This window comes from Scatophagus argus, chromosome 10 (assembly GCF_020382885.2).
Source record: "Scatophagus argus isolate fScaArg1 chromosome 10, fScaArg1.pri, whole genome shotgun sequence".
NCBI lineage: Eukaryota > Metazoa > Chordata > Actinopteri > Scatophagidae > Scatophagus > Scatophagus argus.
Genome location: NC_058502.1, coordinates 23591067 through 23616349, shown reverse-complemented (window position 1 = coordinate 23616349; position 25283 = coordinate 23591067). Strand labels below are relative to the sequence as shown.

Genomic DNA, 25283 nt, shown 5'->3' with positions numbered 1-25283 from the left:
TAGAAGGGCCCAGACCGGGATTCGAACTGATTACACCCCCATACCAGATCCACAGGACACAACTTTGCAGAACGCTGACCTAAAACTGCTTGTGCACAGGTCAGTGTCAAGAGACCCAGCAACTGGTAAAAACCAAGTGGGCTATGCTATAACAACACAACATGACACTATTAAGATAAGATAAGATAACAACTTTATTGATCCCGCAGGAAATTGTTGTGCCAGGGTTGCAATACAAAGAAGCAAACAAAAGGATCAAGTAATTACACAAGACAGGACCTCTCCCCTCAAATTACTCTGCACAAGCCACAGAATTAGCTGCACTGATTGAAGCATACAAATTGGCCAAACCCTAACCCTAAGTAACTGTCAACATCAACACTGACCATAAATATGCATGGGGTGCAGCACCCGTGGGCCAACAGAAACTTTTACAGGACATCTACAGGAAACATCTCAACTGGCTGCACTTCTTGATGCTGTCCCCCCACCCACACAGGTTGCTTTCTGCAAATGTGAAGCACACACTGATAATCCTGACTGTTTCACGGGGAAATGTCAGATCAAATGCAGAGGCAAAGGCAGCTGCAAAAAAACCAAAAACAAAACAAAGACACTGTTCTGTGTCTTTTCATAGCTGACTCACTACTAACACCTACAGCTGATTTGCAGGAACTGCAGAGCAAAGGCACTGCTGAAGATAGACTTGTTTGGAAGAAAGGAGGTTGTTCCTTTATGGGCAAAGTGTGGTATGGTCCAAATGGGAAACTGAAGTTTTGGCATTGTACTAAATTTGTTCAAAACGTATTTTAATGTCAAAGCCAAAACACCACAGTCTGATGCTCACCTGTCTTCCCAGCAAGCAGTAGTAGAGATTTATCTTTATGATGTTTGTTTTTTTTTTTGTTCTAGGTTAATTTGATCCACTTCATACTTGGAAGATGTATTGTTGAGCAAGCGAAGAAGTACAGTGTCGCATGTGAACTAGTTGCGAGGTTCTTAAGAAATCTGAGAAGAAGAAGCAACTGGTAAAAACCAAGTGGGCTATGCTATAACAACACAACATGACACTATGAAGGTGGGACCACTCCCCTCAAATTTCTCTGCACAAGCCACAGAATTAGTTGCACTGAATGAAGCATAGTTGCGTAATCTGTGTCACTAACACTGCAGGTGGAGGAAGCCAGATACCACAGTGTTCATCCACCTCCACAAAAACCTTTAGTCGGCTTGCATATCATCAAATGGTCCAAATGGGAAGATTGTAGGAGCCTCTCGTCATATCTAAGGGCAGGACCGACAAGGAGGAACCCAAACCACCCTAATACGTCTTGAGATGCCAGCCTGGCTCACACGGGAAGGATGACATGTCACCACGACAAGTAACAGAAACTATATAAAAACAATTGCATGCCTTCGTTCAGTGCTGGAGAGAGCTGTGGGTCCATTTGCAAGCATACAAATGAAACTTACAGAAAGACAAGAGTTTACTCTGTGATTTCTTCAAGAGAAAATTGCTACTACAAGCCTCAAACAATTGCATGTTTCTCTAATGCATTCTTGTTGGCACTCTTGTCTCCATCCCCTGCACTTCTCCCAACAATGTAGTGACTGACATCTCTATTCTGGTCAGTGTGGTTTGAAGATCTGCTGTTTTCTTGTGTTCTTGTCAATGTTTTGGTTCCAAGTGCACTGAGGGAAATATCTGCTTCTTCTTCCCCCTCTGCCATGTTTGTTCCCAAGAGAAGACCAAGAAATGAATAATGCAAGGGTTGACCTACATTTGTTTTTCAGTTTTGGCCTTTGTTTTTTGTTTTTTTTTATCTGCTGGGTATTACAGCTTGCCATACCAAGGTTTGGAACACAAGAGACTGTCTTGGCCTCTATGTAAATTAATATCATTAATATCAGTGCTTGAGTGGTTAGTGCATCCTGATTAACATTTGAGTTCAGGACAACAACAAGAGAAAAGTGCCAGAGTGCAAAAGAAAGATGAGGACTTGGGGTCACAGTGAATCTAGTAAATCATTCTCAAGTAAGAAAAATAGAAAACCTTTGTGCAACTTTTGAAGAAATTTACTTTTTTTGAGATAACATGTTAAGGATAACAGAACAGATAGATGGACAATGCGAAAGATAATGCCTCTGTGGCTGTCACCAATGCGTTGACACGACAACACATCGGCGACAAGTGCTCTTTGTTGGCACACAGTCTAAAAGGCACGGTCTTACTTTGAAGATTATGGTCAGCTACGTTGAGTAAGGAAACAAAGTTAAGTGTTAGATATATACCCACCCATGTCATGAAAGGCCTTGAGAGCCTCACTAGTGTCCAACACTCGCAAGATGAACCACAGAAGAGGCTCCGACAGCTGACAGGTGGAAAGAGACCCCTGCAAACATTAAAAAAGTACTTAAAGTTAAACTTAAGTTTTGACATTGTACTGTATTTGTTCAAAACCTATTTTAATGTCAAAGCCACACCACAGTCTGATGCTCACCTGTCTCCCCATGTAACCACAGGCCATGTAAGTGAGGATGGGCTGTAACATGACCTGGACTGTGGTGGCCCTTTTGCTGAGGGTGGTGAGGATGGTAAAGAGGCCATCCCCCACTGAGATGGCATCTAGACCACCATGGAAATTTTCATGTTTGGTCAGGTGGAGACCACTGGCTCCTGAGGAACAGCGAAGTGTCAGCAAGCAGTAGTAGAGATTTATCCTTATGATGTTTCATTTTCTTTTTTCTAGGTTAATTTGATCCACTTCATACTTGGAAGGTGTATTGTTGAGCAAGCAAAGAAGTACAGTGTCGCATGTGAACTAGTTTAGATGCGAGGTTCTTGAGAAAGCTGAGAAGAATTGCTCTACTCCACACACAAAACCAACATGGTTATATGGGTACAACACTAGCTATACCATAAATGTCACTTGTAGCCATACACAGTGACTAAATTCATTTTCTCATTCAGAAAATTTAAAAATAAAATATTAAATCAAATTAATTAAATAATATAACTAGGCTTCATGACTATTCAAACCACCAGTTTTGCATTTCTTGTTGTTAAAGGGTAGCTCTACCCTTTTGGCTCCACTCTGCCATAAACATCTAGCATTTATTTAGAGTTGTCTCCACCTGGTCAGTGTTACAATATTTACTCTACTCTCATTTTTACCTTTTGGTCTCTGCCAACTCCTGAGAAAACTACCTTGCTCTTTGACCAACAAGTCTCTAACTTTGGTGCTGAGCAGGTACTGTACAGTGGATCAGAGCTTTTTCACTGAAAACAGCTGCCTGCTGCTGCTGCTGAAAACAATGCTGATCAAAGTAGTGAGAATGAACCAAAACAACAAAGTTGTGAAAGGTAACACTGAACCACTTAGCTGAAAGACACTGAGCTTAAAATTTTTCTGTGGATTCATCTTACCTATGATCATGGCCATGGCACTGCTGTTGCACTGGCCCAGTGCAGACAAGATCTGGCTCATAATTTGCTGATTGGCTAGCACCAGGTTGGCCACACCTGCGGAAGGACCCTGACTGGATCCACCAGCCATGCTTTCTTTGCTGCCACAGACTTTCTCTTCGTCTGACACGCTGCTATCAACTGCTCCACTGCCAGCCGGCGGCACCCGTCCACTGTACTCTCTGTCCCCTGACAGAGGCAGCTGCACCAGCACGTTTACCAGTTTTATGAGGTCAAACATCAGCTGGTCACGTGTTGTCTCTCCACATACAGCTTTTGCGTCCCCTGGCCGGATTATGTTGGCAAACAGGCCGCCAAAACAAGCCCGAGCTCCCACAGAGCTGTCTGAGCCACTGCGGGAAACCAATTTGTCCGAGCAGGTGATGTAGTGATGAACCAAGAATGTGATGGACTCGATGACAGCTGAGATGGTGGCCACTGATACTACCTCAAAGTTTTGCTCCAGAGTAAACTCTAGCAGCTTCACTTGGGCATCAAGAGGACCCTGGCCTGACTGGAACGGACCCCTAAATGGTTAGGATGAACGATTAGTTTCTGAAGATCACTCCTACTAAAATTTCTTATTTTGATTCTTGTTTACTGATCATACTGTAACATGCAAACATTACTAAATTTCCCCACATACCTCTCAGTAGATAAAATGTGAATGAGTTTGAGCAGGAACTCGCTGAACATCTGCGGGCAACTGGAGGACAGGTGGACCTGCAAGCGGCTCAAAAACTCATGCATGGCCTGGGTGGCAGTGGGTCCCACCTGAGAGCTGTGCTGGCTTGTCCCATTAGTGCTGCTGCCAGACAGGAAGCGCACAAGAACATGAACCAGGGTGGGATCAGACACCATCTGTTGCGCTGTGCTTTCCTGAGAGCTCATGCCATTGCTGGATGCTGGAAGTTCAAGCAAAAAATCATGAAACATAAGACAACTGTTAATAATCAAGCATAGTATTATGACGTCAAAAACAGACACTGTGTGCACAATTATCAGACGAGTATTTTGACCATATCATCATTTTTATGCATATTTTCCAACTCTAAGCTGTATAAACTTGAATGCTTAATGGATTTAAGCATATCAGGTGATGTGTATTTGAGTAATGAGGGAGGGTGTGGCCTAAGGAGATCAACACCCTATATCAAAGTATGAATAGTTATTAGGCAAAGCAGGGCACAGAGCTCCACTTCGACTCAGACGGCAGCAAGGTGGAGGTACTGGTATGGGCTGGTATTATTAAAGATGAGCAGATGAGCTAAGTGGACCTTTTTGGGTTGAAGACAGAAAATCAACTCTCAAACCCACTGCCAGTTTTTAAAAGACACTTTCTTCAAGCAGCAGCACAGGAAAAAGTCTGTATCTTTTAAGAAGACCATGATTTTTTTATGCAGTGGTTTGCCAGTGACGAATGACATGGCCCCCTTCCTCACCTGACCTAAACCCTATTGAGAACTTGTGGGCCCTTCTTAAATGGGAGATTTACGGTGAAGGAAAACAGTACACCTCTCTGAACAGTGTCTGGGAACACTGGCTGTGGTTGCTGCTGCACAAAAAGTTGATAGTCAACAGATCAAGAAACTGACAGACTCCATAAATGGAAGGCTTATGACTGCTATTGAAAAGAAGCGTGGATGTCTTGGTCACTAATTTTTTTTTTTGGAAGTGTCAAAAATGTTTATTTTAATGTTTAAAATTTTGAGTTGTTTGTTTATTATTCTCACTTTAACAAATGAAAATTAACAAGTAAGATTTTTCGTAGTTCATTAGTTGCATAACAATTCTGCATTTTGGATTAACCAAGAGCATTGTAGTTGTTCAATAATAAAATTATTCCTCAAAAATACAACTTGCCTAATAATTGTGTAAAGTCCAAAAAGACTGGTATAATATAGTATAATAAAATATCTGGTATAGAGGCATTGCTAAAGTATTAAGATCTCGTGTTTCACCTTACATATTTAGTTGTGTTGTAGACTGCTTATTATTTAAGGAAAGCTGTACATTTGCAGTTTAAATTCTTTTCTTCCACTCAGCTGCAGGTTTCCAATTATTACAATACACAATGAAACTTGAAACTTCAATCAACTTGAAATGACTTAAAACTTGTCTGACATATTCATTAGTGTTGTCCTATAGGTCAAAATGACTGTATTGTCCTATGTACCTTCTGCATTTTATTTCAGACAGTCCTCTGTCTGATCAAACAGTCACTGTGGTCATAACGACCAAGCTCTTTAATGAAACAGACTCCCACAGAAATTCTCTTGGCTGCGAAGACCGAGACTATCTAAGACTACTCACAGATGTTGATGACACAGAACAAAACCAGTAAAAGTGGAGTGGACTGACCGCACGCTGGCATGTTAGTCATCAGGGTGAGAGAGTGCAGCACCAGACACCAAGTTCTCAAGGAGGTGTTGGGGTACCACGCCAGCACTGTTAGGAAACTGCTGATGGATGCTGGTTACACATACAGACACACAAAATACATGACTTACTAAATATGATTTAATACACTAGCCAATGTATCGCAAAGTAACAGACACAGTCTGGAATCCTGACCTTGGTTGAGTGGGATGGTGGGCACTCGGCTGGCATTGAACAAAAAGACATCTGAGCCACTCTCTTCACTGCCACCAGAAGATGTGTTGAGACTAAGTGTTAACCACAGCTGCAGCAGGGACTCCAGCTGTGAGAGAAGTAAAGGTTTCTCATTGACTTTGTTGTTTAGTCTCAAAAATCAAGTATGAAATTAGAGAACCACACTTTGAGAGCACCTAACATTAATCGACTGCCTCGGTGTGACCTCAAAAGGTGATTTTGTATGATAAAGATATTTAATGAAAATCTGAAAAACGTGTAATTGAAGAAGAGGAATTTCATCCAGCAAATGTATGCAGACAGTCCACTCAGGACAGCACAGCAAGATGTGGTGTTGTTGATATGCAGGTCATAAGACTTAAGAATTACAACCTTTATATCAGTAGCATTTCCACTGGTACATTTTCAAGTTTCAACAGAGTTGCATGTTCAATGCTGATGCAAGACTGTGCTGACCTGTACATGATGGACCTGGAGCATGGAGAAGAGCTTATTGAAGCAAGCACTCAACATGGGGATGGACAAGGGCTGGACCATTAAGCTGCTGCCTGAAGGAGAGCCTCCTCCATGGAGAGCCCTCAGCAGGGAGTCATCTGTCCCATTGGAGGCCTGGCTCACTGGAAGCCACCCAACAAGTGTTGTAGCATGATGTACAAACAAACCAATACAAACTCCAACAGGCACTGAGGCATTGAAGAATATATTTTGTCTACAGACTGTTAAGCACTAAGGCCAATTGCTGATGAGCAGTTTAGATGACCTGCTTTTTTTTTTGGTTATGTTTGGTTACCTGTTGATGAGCTTGAAGTGAGGGCCTGCAAAATGGAATCGGCCTGTAGAGTTGCCATCATTTTTAACATCAATTCAGCCTGCTGCTCCAGGCCCACTTCCAGCCGGGCATCCAGTGCTGTGAAACACAGAGTCAAAATGTCAAATGTTAGATGGAAAAAAGTTTATTTCTAAGGATCAATACCACTCCCAATATCCAGCCCCTACTCACCCTGTGACACAGAGACTGACAGACCCTGTGACCCAGGCTTTTCCACAGCAACTGGAGGTTTGGACACAGGGATGCCAACCCCTCCAATGTATGGGTTGTACCCGTAAGTGCCATAGTCAGCACCCCAGTAGTCATACCAGGTGCTGCTTATGGGCTGGGAATGGACAAGAGAAGGAGGGGATGACAAACATGAGTGCAAATAGGATTATAGTCACTCCACTTTCAAATCTCCAACTTCTGATCATATTTCTTAAAGTAAAAACTGCTACTACTGTTTGACTACACTTCAATTCCAATTATACATGAATTCAAAATAGGTTGAAGGATGCAGAAAAATACCTTTACTGTGTCTGCATCCATTTATTTTCTGTAATTCATCCTTATTATTTATTTAACAAACAAACTGGCACCCCGCAGGATAAGATAGTAATGTGAGGACAATGATCATTTCTCACTTTTCACTTTTATGCTGTCTCTGTTGCTAACAATAGTTCACAACTGAATGTTGGATGAAAGCAAGATCTTAAATCATGAAATAACATTTAAAGACATCAAGAAAGATCAGCGTTTCATAATTCTGACAACAGACAGTAACAGTAAAACAATCTATCTACTATTGTTTGTGTTTACACCAGTCGATATTGTACAGCCACTCCTATTAGCACAAAAGATCACAGACAAGTCTGGCTTGGACATAAGTACTGTTTGCTACATTTTGGCCTTCCTCATGTGCAGAACAAGTGAGGGTAAATGGTCAATATTTCAATCTGTCCATAACTAGCCATCCCACTGTTGCATAAGCAACTGCTGCACTGGGAGGTCACAAGCTGATTGATTGATTGATGGATTAAGCATAAAGAAACTGAGGGAAGGAAGCTATTCCATAAGAGAGAGATAAGATTTTAACTATTATGTTAAAATATCTAGTTTAGTAACTATTTAAGCCTTTACTTAATCTACAACAACAGTTCAAAAGCACAAATTTTCTGAAAAGAAATGATCAACTATCTGTGAATAATTGAGACATTCTAAATACTGATTTAATGATTTAATAATGAATTATAGATTTAAAAAAATCCTGAAACCATTATTGTTAACAACAAATAACAAATAAAAAAACAATTCAGGCCAGTACGGCAGCGTGCCAGTTCAGGTTGATGTTTTTACAATAGAATATTAGGACTACTAGTTGGGTTCAGTATTTTCAAAATATTACAATTTTCTTCTTGTGAAATTCTTATTTTAATTCATAATATTAAAACATTTTCATAAAAATTCAACTTTATATTCAACAACTACAAATTGCTCTTTTTTTCTTGAATTTTGAGTTTATAGTTTATAGAGTAATTGTTCATATTTTTCTGATAAAATCATTTACTCTATTCTACAAATGTTACAACATTTTCCTGTAAATACATGACAATCTTCCCCTTCTCAGTTGTTCTAATATGGAGATGAGAAAAGAAAAAAAACAGAATGAAGAATACATTGTAAACAACCTACCTTAAACACTTTGGCAGCAAGAGGATCTTTTTCCAAATCAATATCTAAAGGATCAATATCAACATCCATCAGGTCTTGTAGCAAGTCAAAGTCTATGTCTTTATCTTTTTCCAAAGATGACAGAGGTGGAGCACCTTTGGATAATGAAAACAGCTTTAATATTGCCAAGCAAGCACACTAGGAAAACATACAAGCAAAAGAAATTTTCTCTTTTCACATCACTGGGCAATTTTAATTAAATTTCAAAGTCGTTAGCTTCAATACCGATGATGCTGGAGGCAGAGTCAAAAAAAAAACTAACAACCAAATTAAGTGTTTCCATATGTGAAAAACAGTAAATTTGGTGCCAAAATTGAAAAAATATATTCTCCCATGAAATATTAACTTTACACCAAAACAATATAAAAGCCATCATGACATTACTGCTTCACATGACAAATTGCCCAAAATGGCTTGAAAGCTACCTGTTCTATTTCATTCTTCCTGACTGCCTGCTGGATATACACTGCACACAGGATGTCAAGACTCTGTTTTTCCACTCCTTGGCTACTAACTTTTCATTGCACCCCGCAGTGATCTGGATCAAAGGTAGAGCTGCAGAGTGGAGCAACTGTAACTGAACTACTCTTACCCTACTCTGGATACCACAAGCCTGAGCTATTTGTTTGTTGTGGAGAGCACAGGAAGGGTTGTGCCTTGTCTTAACAATCACTCTCAAACTACATTGGCAATAATTTATCACAAGCATAAAGACTCTCAGGCCTCCAGCTCTCCCCTGTGAAATGTCATTCAAGCAGGGCTTTGGGCTGCCTTGAAGGGCGATCCACTGAATGACAACTGTGCTGTAGCTAATAGGGCTTCTTCCTGCATCTCTGCTTGCAACTTAAGTTAACATGTCCTTACCTCATCCTGAGCTAATAGCAAACTTGTCTGTTCCTGAGACATATTGAGTACACACTCTCGTGACCTTGTTTTATGACTCATCCAGGTATTATATACTGTTTAGCAGTTAGGAAGAGTGAAACAGAATAAAAGTTTGAGCATAATCAAGGTTCTATGAATCCTAGATAACGGGCAAAGTTCATTGATCCTCGTCTTGACAAGAAGATTCTGCTGATTTTGTTGGTATTAAGTCTCAACTTCCTGTGCTTGTGTGTGACGCATATCAGGGAATCGCATACCATCTCTGGTGGTCATTCAGAATTCAAAGAACCTTATTTACATTCTTAACAGTACTTTGAACTCCTACTCCAAAAGGCAAAACTATCAAAAAAATTATATTAAGCCATAATGTGGAAATACAGTAAAGCAAACAAATACTCATAGACAAACTGTGATGATAAAAAGTATAAGTTCACATCAACAATAGTGTGGTTTGCTGGAAGTGTGGAGAAGTGACAGGGCTACCCACGCACTTTGAAATACTGAGGAGGTCCCGGTAGTACCTGCGATGATATCTGGCACCAGGGCGTCATCAATGCTTTCAACCAGGGGGATGGAGGTAGGCTGGGGCAAGGAGTCATCTGAATCAGCCCCTGCTGAGGAGGAAGATGTCCCTGCCTCTTCACCCACCACCACCTCATCCATGACATCTAAAGAGCTCGAAGACAGCAGTTCACCTGAGGGGGAACAGCAAAGTTTACACTCAATTACATGAACTTAAGATACTTTTAGTGAACAAATTAAATAAACTAATTCAGGTATATATAGCAGTCAGCCAGTCCAGGCTAATGTTGTACAAAATATTAGTATTTGCATTTGGAACATTTCAATAATAAAGTGGGAACAATTTTTTACAATAATAAACTTGCATCTATAGCCATACTAGCATATGTGAGACCACACAACAATGCTTTGAGTGAGGTGCCAACAAGCTGACAATAACAATGGTACTAGATTGCAGGTATGTTTAACATGTTCACCACCGTAGCTAGCACAGGAAAGGATAATCAAACTCAGAAGTCAATCATTTTGCAAGTATTTGGCCATAACCTCTGGACCACCCACTGGATGTTCAACCAAGACCACCCGACTACAAGATTTGTTTCTCATGTCGTATTCTATACTCAACAACAAAAAAAAGAAAAAAAGTTTTTTGATTTATCAAATCATACAACATTGCATAATTTTTAGAGACTACCGTTAGTTTTTTGTAATACAACATTGTGTTGTAGAATGATAGATAAAATAACCTTGGACACTCTATAAACCAAATTACTGGACAAATTATATTTTTGACCTGATAATGGAACCTGATGAAAAGTCATGGCATGACCAAAGTTATTAAAATACATTCTTAGGGGACCAGAATTGTGTGTACATCATTTCACGACAATCTGTGCAGTATGAAATAAGATACTTCAATAAAAACTCAAAAGCCTCAAGAGCCTTATGGTGGCACCAGAGGAAAAGTCAGGAGGTCACCAAAATCATAAGAGTGTATCTTCAATGGGCCTTAAAAGTCTGTATTGAATTTATCTAAATTTCACCTCTCTAAGGCAGACATTGCTATCCTTAACAGCCACAACGCTAGCATGGAGTATGAAAACCATAGCAACATCAGTAAAAATTAGCAAAAAAAGTACATCACAACATGAAGTCTCACAAAAACAATTTGCTTACATTGAAATTTCATTGGTCACCTTAACCCAAACATAAATCCTACACACAATTGAGGTTTACATCTAACAGCAGCTGGAATATCATCTACAAATCATGCAGAGAATAAACCAATGTGATTTTCTTCATCACACTTTTGTCTAAGATAAAGAAAGATGAATAATAGAAGTTGAAGTAGAACATGCGGCTCTAAAAATAGAAACAATTTGTGCCACTGAATATTTTTTGGAAATGATCAAACACCAGTCATTTCAGTCCATACAACCGCACAGTTTATCAATTCAAAACAGACGTTGCACTAAACCACAAACAAATTAAACACACCTGCCAGGATGTCCTGTAGCATACATGTGAGGGAATACTGTGCCCATGCTCCTCCCCATGAGATGTCCCCCCGGTTGAAGTCAGTTCCAACAAGAAGGAGAAGGAGGCGCTCCAACTGCTGCTCAGACACCACCTCACACAGGTGGATCGTGGGTCTTGTGGCATTGGCTATTCTAGCAAGGACCTGACAGGGTTTGAAAAAGGTATTTATGTAGTTAAGGGTTTCAAGAGATTACAGAATTTAAGTCCAGAAGTACCACAATCAGATACCTTGCAGACAAAGAGCAGCAGGTCAGCGTGGCAGGTGAAGTCCATGGAGAGGAGAAAGAGGGCCAGCTTCTGCACCACAGAGATGCAGCGTTCATGGGACAGTGTAAAGGGGAGAGGTTCAACTTCTGGGGCTTCTTTGACCGTTGTGGATTCAGTGTCCAACGTGGAGCGAGGCCATTCGGCAGTGCGCCGCAGACGGATCAGGTCTTTAAAATGCTGGAAGAGGGTGGGATGGAATTAAGAGACAATAATATACTGCATCAGAGGAGATATACATATTTCCTTTCCAAACTAGCCCTTCTTTCACTTCATGCACCACTCAATTCATATTCCAAGTATTATCTAGCGTATTCTGTCTGCTGTTTGCTTCTGAGTAGTGTACAGTTGTTAAGAACAGCTGTCTGCAGTTGCTGGGAACACCAAGATTAAACCACAATGGTTACGGGCTGCAAAAACTGCAGAGGTGACCAATAATTCTCTGCAGATTCATCACCAACATCACCTGACATGTCTGACACCATAAAGAGAGAGCTGATCCATCGTTAATAAGAGAAGTGGTTCTAACGAACCACTAACGTAACGTTAGTGGTTCTAACGCTAATCAACAATAATATTACTACCGGCTCAAGCATTACAGTGTAGACCACTGCAGCACGCAGAATGCTGTTTGTTCAAATGGTGTTGCTGTACCCTAGAAGAAACCAAGCTTGAATCAACTGTGGGTACAATCAATGTCAAGCACTGTACTAGCTTTTTATTACCTTCAAATGTATTGAAAAGGGTAATATGAGTGTTACATAGGCTATATCTCTGTTGATTGTGACAGTTGTTCTAAATTGTGTGAAAATCACAAAACATACAGTGGCCCTTCTTTAAAGAAAAAATAGACATCTAAACCACTTTTTTCTGCTGAAAACCAATTTAAATAGGTATTTAGTAGTGTTGCTGATCGATTCAGGTCCAAATCTTGACATTTTAGTGGAAAGTATTTTCCACTTTGTGCTATAAATATGCATATCGACTGCCCTCTATAGGTTGAAACCCAGCTATTACAACTGAATTCTATGAGTGGCTGAGCTGGAGGCACATGACATTTTGGAGGCAGCCGACTAAGTCATGATTTTGGGGTTTAGTTACTCTTTAAGATGTCATGCCTGAATTCAGAATGTGGTGCAGAATAATGTATATACAGTAGTGAATGACAAAACTCTCACCTTGGATGTGGCTTGCTTGAGCTTGGCCTGTTCAACAAGTAGTTTGTAGGAGGAGCCTTTGTTGCTCTGGATCTTCTCCTTCTCGATCTGCTCCACCAAAGCCTTCTGTTTTGCTTTCAATAGATTTAACTGCTGCAATAAAAAGCATTTGCTCTAAACAACCATTCGATGTGGCAAAAGAATCAGAGATGAGAAAAACATTTTAAGGTCTCTAATAGAGGACTTGTATCCCGATCTCTGCCTTATGCTGAGTAGGTTCCCCTTTTGCCGCCAGAACAGCCGTGGCCTAGAGGTTGGAGAAGCGGCTTGTGATCGGAGGATCATCGGTTCAATTCCCCCACGGGGGAAAAATTCAGGTGTGGTGGAGTGATTAATGCGAAAAATGCCCCCCCTCATTAGCCGGCTGATGTGCCCTTAACCCCCCCAATATGTTTAAGTAAGTGGTATGTGTCAAAGTAAAATCAACATGAATGGCAGGTCCCAAGGTCTCCCAGCAGAACATTGCCCAAAGCATCATGACCCCTGCAGACCAGGAACATCCCACAAAAGCTATAGTTTTGGAGATCCGCAGTGATTTAGCCATCACAATGTGGCCCTTGTGAAAGTCGCTCAAATCCTTACACTTGCCCATTTTTTCCACTTCCAACACATCAACTTCAAGTACCAAAATGTTCACTTGCTGCCTAATATGTCAGGAGCCATTCTAACAAAATAATCAATGTTAAGGCTATATTCATATATGTAGCATCTGTGCAGTTTAAAGACGATATTTGTGAGTCTTAGTTTAAAGGTGTGTTGATATTTGAGTGAAAGACAATTACCTGCTTGTGGTGGACGAGCTGCTTGCGGATTTTGCGCGAGTAGAGCCGATCCAGGCTGCTGCTACCTTTAGCTGACCTGTTGTAGTTCTGAGACTGAAGGCTATTATTGATGAAGCTCCACTGAATACCTGAACGACAGACCAACGAAACACTTGTAGGGGCAGATTGGACAGAAGCACTTAAAGAAATGTGAACTATATGAAGTAGACACGTAAAAGAAATTAAAAATATTATGATCAGTTGAAATGTGTAATATAGAACAATTAAAATCTACAGTCTTGTATAAAAAAAAAATTGATCATTCAGAGATCAAAAGCTGATCAAGCGTGCAATCAATCTGTTCATTGCATTATTTATTATAAGTATTATAAGTAATTTAACATTCAGAACATGCACCTTCAACTGGAATAAGATCTGAGCATAAGATATAAAATGCAGATTTGTAAATGACATTAATTAAGTTCTGATGAAACATTTTTTTTTTCGTTTTATTGAATTTTACTACTGAAAGAAAAACTGAAGGACAGCTATGCAGTTCACATACCTGTGAAGCTTCTCTCCCGCTCTTTCCCTCCAAGGTGCTTCTTCCCTCCTGAGGCCTCATCTTCTATACTGGCTACATAGTCCAACAGTCTGGAAACTAACATCACTACCCAGCTGATCATGGGGATATCCAAAACTCCTTGAAAACACACACACACACAAATGGTTTAGCCGAATCTGCCAAATGAATACTGTACATGTGCACATTCAAAAAGACATACAAGTCAATGTACAATTTCTGCTCCACAACAAACTTCAGGCATCCCATATATCAGACGTGTAGAAAGCTTTGCTGTGCATTCGCAAAACTGCCAGAGTGAGTATCCATTTACCCTCAGTCCTGCACTGAACAGCAGCTTGTGGCTGCTGCAGTGGAGACAGCAGGCTGTCCAGGAGGTTCAGGAGCCCCTCCAACACTCCACTATTACTCAAGGACCTTTGGCCAATGCAGGACAGGAGCATAAACACCCTGGGATCAAACAAGATGAAAAACACTGCAATTACAGAAATTTAGATGAGCAAGAACATTGTTCTGTGAAAAGAGTTGTCCTGGGTTACAGAATCTGTGCTGATCTATCTCCAAAATAGACCGGTAAATAAATCAATCTGTACCAAATACTGAAACGCGGCACTGCAGTGCATTAAAACCTTTATGCATTTGCACAATTAAAAAAAAAAACAACCGTTTGCTTTTCTTTTAGAAAGTCACTTAAGTTTAATTCTCTTTAAACAAGAAGTGAGACCAAGTACAGACAATTTTAACAACACCTGTTCAGCCGAAAGAATGCCTGATTTCAACAAAGATGTCAATAAAGTAAATTATATCTTATCTTGTCAACCATATAGTAAATTTATTAAGGAGCTCTCATAAAAAATAACAGTCCTTTTCGGACATTTATTCAATCACCTAGCCACTCTTTGTTAAATTTAATGTCAAATTAAAAAAATATAAACCAAAACCCCTGGTAAATGTATGGAACGTGATAGCCTTACCTGTCCTGAGGGAAAATGAGCAGTTGTTCTGAGTTGTAGAGCTCCTGTAGTACATTGGAAAGGAACTGGCCCCACCAGCGCTCGCCCCCACAGAGCTGCACCAACAGCAAACCAGCATGGAGACGGATCTTCGGTGTCCCACTAATACAAAGATGTTTGAAGAGTTCCTCGCAGGCCTGGGCATGGAAAGTGCTTTGGAGCACAGAGGGCACCGAGTGTCCTGAAAATATGAGAAACATATGAATGAATGAATCAGAGGAAAAAAACAAATCATTTTTCACCCTGTCATCTCAAAAATACAATACTTTATGGACTGACACACTCAGCAACATCCGGGTCCCTGCTCACCATTGTTGGAGTGCAGGAGGCTGAGCAGTGTGTCAAGGAGGTAGCGGATGATGGTCCTCAGTTGTTCAGTGGAGGAGTTGTGGACCAACTCCCGGGAATCTGGAGCCTCTGTTGTGGGTAGCAATTTGCGGCTGGCGCCCAATGACACACGCAGCCGTTGGACAGCGTGGTGAGCCAAGTTGAGTTGCAGCTGCAGCTGAATGCAGTCCTGGTAGGCTGAGAAAACACGCTGGTCCTCCTCCACCACCTTGTCCGGTTTTCTTAAAAAGTACTGGGCATTGTTAGCGCTGTTGAGAGGTGGAAGGTCAATGTTCTGCAGAAGGGTCTCCAAGCGATGGCAAGCTAGATTGTACCTGGTAAACAAGAACAGGAGAGCACCAAATGAGAAACAGTACACCTTAAAAATACTGATGATACTGAGTCCCTGAAAAGTGCACTATATTCTCCTATCTGACAAACATTTGCAATACCTTAATAATAAATAGATGCTTTAGGAAATTACTGAGCCCTTTTAAACTAACCTATACACTTCATCTTCAGTAAGAACCAATGCTTTGGGGGTGAGTCCCACCGACAGGGTAGAAAGAAAGTAATGTGATGTAATGTCTCATTTTTCCATGCCAAGACTATTTGTTATGTAGTAATTGCTGTTCATTTACTAGAAAATCTGTTAAGGTCAAAATTATTAGCCCCCAAGGAACTACGGAACAGTCCCCTAAAATTTGGCTCAATGTCTGCATCATTCATAAAATTTTATACGGTAAATCATATTTGGTATTTTCTGGAGTGTAAGAATCTTCAGGTTTGCTTCATACCAAATACGGTAAAAATTGAGGTGGTCAAATTCAAGAACATGGAGGGAATTTGGATAGAAAAACTCGACCCTTTACTTCATTACACCAGTTCTCATCATACATGTTGACGGTTATGTGGAGAGAGAGAGAAGCAAAACACACACACATCTTCTGGGAGTGGCAAAAAACTTAACTCATTCTGGGAAAGTGTGCATAATATAATGAAAGACATTTTGGGCTATGTAATACCAAGGTAATGTAAAGCTATGTATCTCGGAAGCTTGAAAAACTATGTTCCAGAAAAAGATAGATATTTAACCAAAATTGTATTAGTCGCGTGTAAAAAAGTAATTACAAGAAACTGTTGCAAGGCCGAACCTCCCACTACAAATCAGTGGCTAGAGATCTTTAGAGAAGTTTACATTATGGAGAGAATGACTTATCACCTTAGATTGAGAGAAAATGCCTTCATGATTAAGTGGGAGAAATGGATGCAGTACGACACAGTAAACGATACATAAGGATTGACTGATCCAAATGTCTGTACTTTATTTTGGATAATAGATATCAGCAGTAACCATGTCTGTTATTCTGTTTATTGTTACCTTTTTACCATATATGTTCTAACTCTATAATTCTACAACGGAATCCATAATGAGAATATGTATCCTTTTTTTGTGTTTGAATGTAAAAAATAAAACATCGAAAAAATCTAAGTGACCAAAAAAAAAAAGGTGGCCCCCATGTGTTTTTTTTGTTTTCAAATGACACATGGCTAATGAATCAGCTTTTAAACCACACCTGCACAGTCAGCTTTCAAAACACACCTGAGCAATCAATCAGCATTGAACTTGTTACTGAACTAAGAATTCACTTCATCATGCCAAAATGTAGAGAAATCTGTCTGCCACTCAGAAACTAGTGGACGCTCACCTTAAAGGGGAAGGCTATGCTGCCATTTCATATGTTGCATTATTGCAAAGCACAAAGAGATAAATTCTGTCTTACCTGGGCATAGTAAAAAAATGCAAGATCTCAAAAACTAATAACTAATAAAAAAAAATAATTAGAGATGTCAAAAGAAACACCAGGTCTTCATCATGGTATGCTTCAAGGATATCCTCCAAGAAGAACTCCAATACTCATACAGCAGCACATCAAAGACAGACTAAAGTTTGATGGTGAACATCTGAAGCATGGGGATGACTTTTGGAAGTCTGTTTTTTGGTCTGATCGGACTAAACTTGAGCTGTTTGGGCACATGGATGTCACTTTTGTTTGGCGAAGGAAGAGAGAGGCCTTCAACCCTAAAAACACAGTACCCACAGCTAAACATGGTCCCACATTCAGCTGTGGGACTGTTTTGCTACTTAAAGTACAGGGAACCTGGAAGATCCCTCAAGGGACATGTGCAAACCTAGATAGGAACTACCATGAGACGCTGTCTGACTGTACTTGTACATTACTGACTATAAATTGTCAGAGAGCTAATAATTGCCCTTGTCATTCTTGTGATTTCCTGTTTCAATTCAGTACATCAGTAAAATATTTTGATCAAGCACAATGTTGTCTTTGTTCTTTGGGAAGCAAATGAATTCTAAACACTTTTGGCTACAGTCATATCCATTGAAAAGTTAAGGGTTTTGTTTATTTTAAAAGGGGGCTAATAATTTTGACTATGACTGTATATACTGAGAGCAGCACAGGTTTTCTTGGTATCGGACCTTGAATTTGAAATGAAACACTCAAGATGTAAGCGAAGCAAAGACTTTCAGCTTTAATTCAAGGGGTTTGACAAAAGTGTGGCATTAACCATTTAGGAATTACAGCCATTTTATACACCCACCCACATTTTTGGCTCATAAATGATGGGATAAATGGCTGACAAGCAGTTTCATGAACAGGTGTGGCCTGTTCCCTCATTAGTCCATGGCAAATCAAGCAGTTAAAGGTCTGGAGTTGGTTCTGGGTGTTATATTTGCATTTGGTAGCTGTTCACTGAAACACTCAACATGAGGTCCAAAGAGGTGTCTATGCAAGTGAAAGTCATAATTAGGCTAAAAAAATACAAAACAATAAATACACCCAGCAGAGAGAGAGCAAAACTATTGGGAGCAGCCAAAACTACAGACACAAGCTCAGCAACACCAAAAGGTCCAGAAGACTACAGAAGACAACTGAAGTGGATGACCACAGAAATGGTAAAGTAAAACCCTTTAACAACATCTAACCAAGTGAAGAACACTCTTTAGGAAGTAGGCATGTCATTGTCAATGCCTACAGTCAAGAGACGGCTTCATGAATGTACAGTAAATACAAAAGCTTCGCAACAAGGTGCAAACCACTGGCGACAGAAAGGCCGGATTAGACTTGTAACAAAATGATGGGTAGAGAGAAGTACAGAGAAGCAAAGGAACAGCTCATGATCCGAAGAACACCACATCATCTGTCAAATGTGGTGGAAGCAGTGTTATGGCATGGGCATGTATGGCTGCCAATGGAACAAGGTCACTGGTATTTATTGATTACCTGACTGCTGATAAAAGTAGCAGTATGAATTGTGTGTGTGGAATGTTTAGGGCTAGACTAGATGTGCTCAGATTCTCCCAAATGATGAAAGCTGATAGGGCGCTGCTTCGTATGGCAGATGGATAACGACCCAAAACATACAGCAAAGGCAACCCGATACTTTCTCAAGGTAAAGAAATGGGATATTCTTCACTGGCCAAGTCAGACATCTGATCTCAACACAATAAAGGACACTTTTCACTAACTGAAGACAAGGCTGAAGGCAGAAAGAGAGGCAATCAAGCAAAAGCTGAAGGCAGCTGCAATCGAGGCTTGGCAAATTATCTCGCAGGAGGAAACATTTGGATATGTCCACGGGGTCCAGAATTCAGGCAGTCATTGCCTGCAAAGAATTTTCATTCAGGTATTAAAAACAATTCTTTAATTTGTAATTATGTTACTGTTTTCCATCATTTGTGAGCCACAAAAAATGGGGGGTGGGTGTATTAAAATGGCTACAATTCTGAAATGGTTAACGCCACACTCTTGTCAAACCCCTTGAATTAAAACTGAAAGTCTTCACTCACGTCCTGAGTGGTTCCATTTCATATTTAATGTGGTGGTGTACAGTCGCCAAATTCAAAAAAAAAAAACAAAAAAAACTTGTACTTGTCTCAATATATATGTACCTATTTGTATTTAAATCTCTCCAGTTATTATGTCCAGTGAAAACAATTCCCTTGTGTTCAGACCAAGCAAAAAGCAATTTGAAATTATTCAACTATAGCTCAGAATTATTCAGCTATAGAGGAGAATTTGTGCATGTCAAGAGGATTTACAGAGTGTAATGTGGGGAAGACCGAGTGTAGTGGAGGGGCAGAGCCACTGCTCAGCTGCTGAGACCAGTGAAACTCTGGAACAGACAGCCACTGGCAGAGATGGAGCTTCTGGAGGAATAAATAATCTTTTCTAACAAAAATTTGAACACATAGCATCCAAGTTAAAACCAAGCAACTTGGGATGCAGTTGAAAAATTAAAGTGCTGCTGATTTAATTAAAGTTGTACCTGCACTGGATGTCCTCCTGCAGCGCCACCATCGTGGTCAAGTGCTGATCCGTATCTGGCTGTCGAGCTGTCTCACTCTCTCCTCGGAGAGGATTGTGCATCAACTTAAGCTCGCTTTCCCATGGGAGGATGTAGGTGTAGCCATAGTAGAAGCCCAGTGGGATCTTTGCACGAGCATTGGTGCTACCATAGCGCCCAATCACAGTGATCTGAGAGTTGTAGGAAACACATGAGAATACATCACAGTGGTATGCCATATCAGGCTAGTCATCCGGTAACAATTCAAAGTAACAGACAAAGTACAGACCTTCATGAACCTGCAGACAGGCGGCGGCAGTAGGTCATGCAGAATGAGGGAGTGGGTGCTTATGTCTGTAGCCACTACCAGCCTGCGGCCATCTACTTCCTCCCCTAGTGTCCAGATGTCTATGGACAAAGAGGCCAGGTCGCCACAGGTCGGTATAAGAGCATCAGTCAGCAGGACAGGACGCCCAAAGTCAAGAGTGACAAAGCGACGAGCTCCTACAAGGGAAGTATGCAAGAACAGTTAACTTTGGAAATGAAATGAAATGAAATTTGTACTAAATGAAGTTGTCACCCTCTAGATTCATGAAGGTATAAATTTTATATGACTTAAAAATACAATTACAGTGCACTGTCTTGACCTGTCTTTAGTCAAACCTGTTTCAAACATTTCAAACATTTTTAAGCACCAGTTAGGTGATAAATATGGAATATACATGACATACCAGAATGCATACGCTCTATGATGATGGACTGGTGTGGAGGAGGCTGCAGGAAGTGAGATGCCTGGGAAATAGCCAAAGCCAGACCACTACCAATGGGGCTCTGTAGCACAAAGAAACCATTATTACACAAATTAAAAATTTGAAAGAACATCAAAAATACCTCCACCACTAGCTTGAAATGATGTATGAAGTCATTACATTGACTCTGCTTAAAGTAGTCCTTTCTTTGTTTCTTTCAAACTACACTATATTGCCAAAAGTATTCGCTCATCTGCCTTTATACATATATGAATTTAAGTGACATCCCATTCTTAATTGGGAAAGTTGGGAAATTGTCCAAAAACCATAAAAAAACAACCCTACACCATAATCCTGCCTCCACCAAACTGCACACTTGGCACAATGCAGTCAGACAAGTACCGTTCTCCTGGCAAGAGAACGTGTCTCCACTGCTCTAGAGTCCAGTGGTGGTTTGCTTTATATCACTGCAACAGACGCTTTGCATTGCACTTGGTGATGTATGGCTTGGATGCAGCTGCTCAGCCATGGAAACCCATTCCATGAAGCTCTCTACACACTGTTCTTGAGCTAATCTGAAGGTCACATGAAGTTTGGAGGTCTGTAGCGACTGACTCTGCAGAAAGTTGGCGACCTCTGTGCACTATGCGCCTCAGCATCCACTGACCTCGCTCTGTCATTTTACATGGCCTACCACTTCGTGGCTGAGTTGATGTCATTCCCAATCGCTTCCACTTTGTTATAATACCACTGAGAGCTGGCTGTGAAATATTTAGCAGCGAGGAAATTTCACAACTGGACTTGTTGCACAGGTAGCATCCTATCACAGTACCACGCTGGAATTCACTGAGCTCCTGAAAGCGGCCCATTCTTTCACAAATGTTTGTAGAAGCAGTCTGCATGCCAAGGTGCTTGATTTTATACATCTGTGGCCACAGATGTGATTGGAACATCTGAACTCAATTATTTGGATAGGTAAGTGAACGCTTTTGGCAACATAGTGTATGTTACTCAGCTGAGCCCAGCTCAACTGAGCTGAGCCCACAAATTAAGATTTCACTAAAAGAGTGTCCATTTTCTTCGTTCTTACTATCAGGCTTTTGATATCAGTCAACAGCACGCAGTGTATTCAGCTAACCCAGTGCTTCTCAAATAGTGGGGCGCGCCGCCCTGACATCGCACCGCGCCGCCCCAGTGTGACCCTGGGGAACATGCTTTTTTTGCCGTACTAGAATAAAGTGTAATTGCACATCCACTACAGTAGTTGGCAGTGGCGCTCTCATTGTCAGAGTGTGCGCAGGGAGTATTAGCTCTATGGTGTAGCGGCTTTTTTGCACCGAGCAGGCGATATGAAGTGCAGTAAACGAACCCTTAAGAGACAACATGAAGAAATTTTTAACAGGGATGAGAAGAAAGGCGGAGAGAGACGAAGATAATGAGACAAAAGTAACTCACCCGAAAGACAAGACGAGGAAATATGACGAAGCATATGTAGCGCTTGGCTTCACTACAGTGACTACAGTGGGAGACGAAAGACCGGTGTGTTTACTGTGTCTAAAAATGCTGGCAGCGGACAGCATGAAGCCAAATAAATTAAGGCGTCACTTGAAGACATTACATCCCAATCATGCTGATAAGCCGCTGGAGTTATTTCAGCGAAAACGTGCCGAATATTGCCAACAATCATCCCGCTTTGTGAATTTTACTTCAGTAAACCAGCGAGCACTGTTAGCATCATATTATTACATATTACTAAATATTATTACATATTATTATTACTATTATTTATAGTCGCGGCGGAGAGTGGGGGGGGGGGGCGCGAATTGTTTTCTTCTTGCTAGGGGGGGGCGCAACAGAAAATAATTGAGAAGCACTGAGCTAACCCAACCACCACTGCTGTGCCTGTGTTTGTAATTCTTACGCACTGCACAATCATTGGTCACTGACAGCTTTGCTGCTGCTACATGATGGCTTTTAGTATATGGTCATGTACAGACATTATACCATCATTTTTTCTTTCCAAATACTTTTATTCTTACTTATCAGCTGATATTAAGTACCAATGTTCAGTAGATGCTATTAAACTTTATAGAAAAAGGCTAAAGCTTTGTGATAAAATAAAAATAATCACAGTCTTAAATAGGCAAAATATTGATAGGTATCAGGAAGAACATGAATACATTTAACATTTTGATGCCAGTTTGTAACTAAAAAGTACTAAAAAGTACTGTGGTTTACAAGCTAGCAAGCATGAAGTAACTAACCGGCTTCGCTTTCTGTGTGTTTTTGTGCGCTGCAAGGTTCACAGGTCCAGGGTCCATCATGGAGCCGGGGAACAAGTGGGCCAGTTCAGCACTAAAGGCTGCTGACACGGCCTCGTTAGGTGGCGTGAGAGGAGGGGTCATGAACAGCGGTGTTGTTTTAGGTGTCGGTGGGATGACGTCAGAGGGGTGAATAAAGAATCCTGGAGCAGTGGTGGGATTTGAAGGCACAGAGTTGTGGATGGGTCCCACACCAGAGGCAGCAGCAGCTGCAGAGGTTGTTTGATGGAGTTTGGCCTCAAGCTTGGCCTTCTGTTTTCAGCACAAAGAGATATTACAAACCACAAGATAAAAACAACTGACTGGCATTATAATAGGATCATATTTTCTGTAAGTATATATAAGCCAATGGTATTTGAAAATCATACAAATCTCATCATATCTGGCAAGAACAATAACCTTAAGAAACCAAAAACTCAATGCACAGGACCCAAAGGATCCAACATGTCGAGGAGGACCACAAAATACCCCCAGAGGTTTTGTGTCCCTTCCCCCGACAGGTCACGTGATTAGTGGTTATTCAGTTCAACTGTACGTGGTTTTAATGTTCTGGTTGCTCAGTGTATATCAACAACATCTAGAAACGCTGACGCTTTCTCTGAATCGAAGCTCATCTGTGATGGACTGACACAAAGTGGCAAAGTGAGCGGTAGTCTGATGAGTCACGTTACAAAATGGTTTTTTTTTTAAATCATGGCCTGCCTATGGCACAGGCAACTTGCACATCTGTAAAAGTCACCATTAATGCTGAAAGGTACATACAGGTTTTGGAGCTACATATGCTGCTGCCGAGATGAAGTCTTTTTCATAGAGATGTCCCTACTTAATCCACCAAGATGATGAAGTCACATATCTACATATAGATGTCTACACTAGACATGTACATGTCTACAACAGTATGGTTTCACAGTGAAAGAGCATGTGTGTGTGTGTGTGTGTGAGACTGGCCTCACTACTGTCCACCATGAAAATCTGTGGAGCATTATGATGCACAAAAATACAACAATGCTGTATAAAATGTACTTTCACACAGCACTACATTTTTTTAGAATTGGGATTGTGTACATTTACTCAAACAATACTTTCATTCAGTTCTCATATTTTGGATTGGTTGATTAGTGTTGGTAAATAAAAAAAAAAAAAAAAACACTGAAGAAAACAAGTAAAACTATAGAACCACAATGTGGGCCTCACCATCCAATCACAATTATTTATCTGTGAAATCAAGTCAGAAGAATATTTCGGTAGCCAGGAATTGTGGGTGCTGATGATTAAATGGCAGAATAAAGGTTTTGTCCACCACACCAAAATGAAATCAACAGTGTAAGTGTGTGCGTTTCTGTTTGTGACTTGGACTTTCACCTGTTGCTGCAGCTTCAGCAGCTGTTGTTGTTTCTCCTGCAAGACTTGCAGCTGCTGCTCTGCAGACACCATGGCGTGGGACAACGACTGGAGAGCCACCTGGGCTGCAGAGCTCAGAGCCGTAGAAGCCTCACCAACCGTTCCTGTTGCCAGACCACCCATAGCAGGTGTAACGCCAAAAGTACTCACTGAGATAAAAGAACAGAAGTTCAGACAATATTAAGTCTGTAAGCCAAAGACAAGCAAAATGAAAGAAAAGTAATGTTTACCAGTGAACATGCTGGCGTCATCTCGTTCCACCCGTGTGCCATCACTAGTGGAGATACAAGTAAAGTGCAAAGGCTCCACCTCCAGGAGTCCTGTCAATGCTGTGAAGCTGCCCTCTGCTGCTGCACAGCTGCTCACTTTTCCATTCCCTGCAAAAACATCTTCATTCTTCAGGAGGCTCCTTTAAAAGCTCATCAGCATTCTTCCATTTCAGTTACACTGTATAGCTTTTAATAGCTGGAATTTAAAATCTTGCTTAAATTATCATAATATGTTTGCTCCCTGTCTGTTCCCCCACACGAGCTAGCGGAAGCAGCCAGGGAGAGAACAGTCTGGGCTTCCCTGCTGAGACCGCTGCCCCCGCGACCTGGACCCGCATAAGTGGAAGAAGATGAAACAAGACGAGATGTTTGCTACCAAACTAAATCATTTATCATTGTAAATGTGCTGACTTTGTGGTTAGATGAAGGGTGTTTATATCCAT

At 40.9% G+C, this 25283-nt stretch overlaps 1 protein-coding gene across 6 annotated transcripts in view; it reads right to left on the bottom strand.

Annotated features, from left to right (window-relative positions):
- Nucleotides 1-25283, bottom strand: part of birc6 (baculoviral IAP repeat containing 6) — a 132621-nt gene that overhangs the window by 56004 nt on the left and 51334 nt on the right. For 2 of the 6 annotated variants that reach the window (XM_046402032.1, XM_046402035.1), the window contains exons 23-47: nt 24802-24948; nt 24533-24720; nt 23114-23422; nt 20832-20931; nt 20390-20604; nt 20083-20291; nt 15715-16067; nt 15367-15586; nt 14706-14842; nt 14375-14512; nt 13831-13958; nt 13010-13141; nt 11796-12011; nt 11526-11709; nt 9998-10201; nt 8583-8716; nt 7080-7233; nt 6870-6986; nt 6536-6696; nt 6041-6167; nt 5828-5938; nt 4113-4371; nt 3428-3993; nt 2502-2677; nt 2297-2393 (exon numbers count right to left, since the gene is read on the bottom strand). In XM_046402032.1, coding sequence (XP_046257988.1) covers nt 2297-2393; nt 2502-2677; nt 3428-3993; nt 4113-4371; nt 5828-5938; nt 6041-6167; nt 6536-6696; nt 6870-6986; nt 7080-7233; nt 8583-8716; nt 9998-10201; nt 11526-11709; nt 11796-12011; nt 13010-13141; nt 13831-13958; nt 14375-14512; nt 14706-14842; nt 15367-15586; nt 15715-16067; nt 20083-20291; nt 20390-20604; nt 20832-20931; nt 23114-23422; nt 24533-24720; nt 24802-24948 — 4782 coding nt within the window. The remainder of the gene's footprint in view (nt 1-2296; nt 2394-2501; nt 2678-3427; nt 3994-4112; nt 4372-5827; nt 5939-6040; nt 6168-6535; nt 6697-6869; nt 6987-7079; nt 7234-8582; nt 8717-9997; nt 10202-11525; nt 11710-11795; nt 12012-13009; nt 13142-13830; nt 13959-14374; nt 14513-14705; nt 14843-15366; nt 15587-15714; nt 16068-20082; nt 20292-20389; nt 20605-20831; nt 20932-23113; nt 23423-24532; nt 24721-24801; nt 24949-25283) is intronic. The other 4 variants (XM_046402036.1, XM_046402034.1, XM_046402037.1 and 1 more) reach the window with 4 other exon arrangements.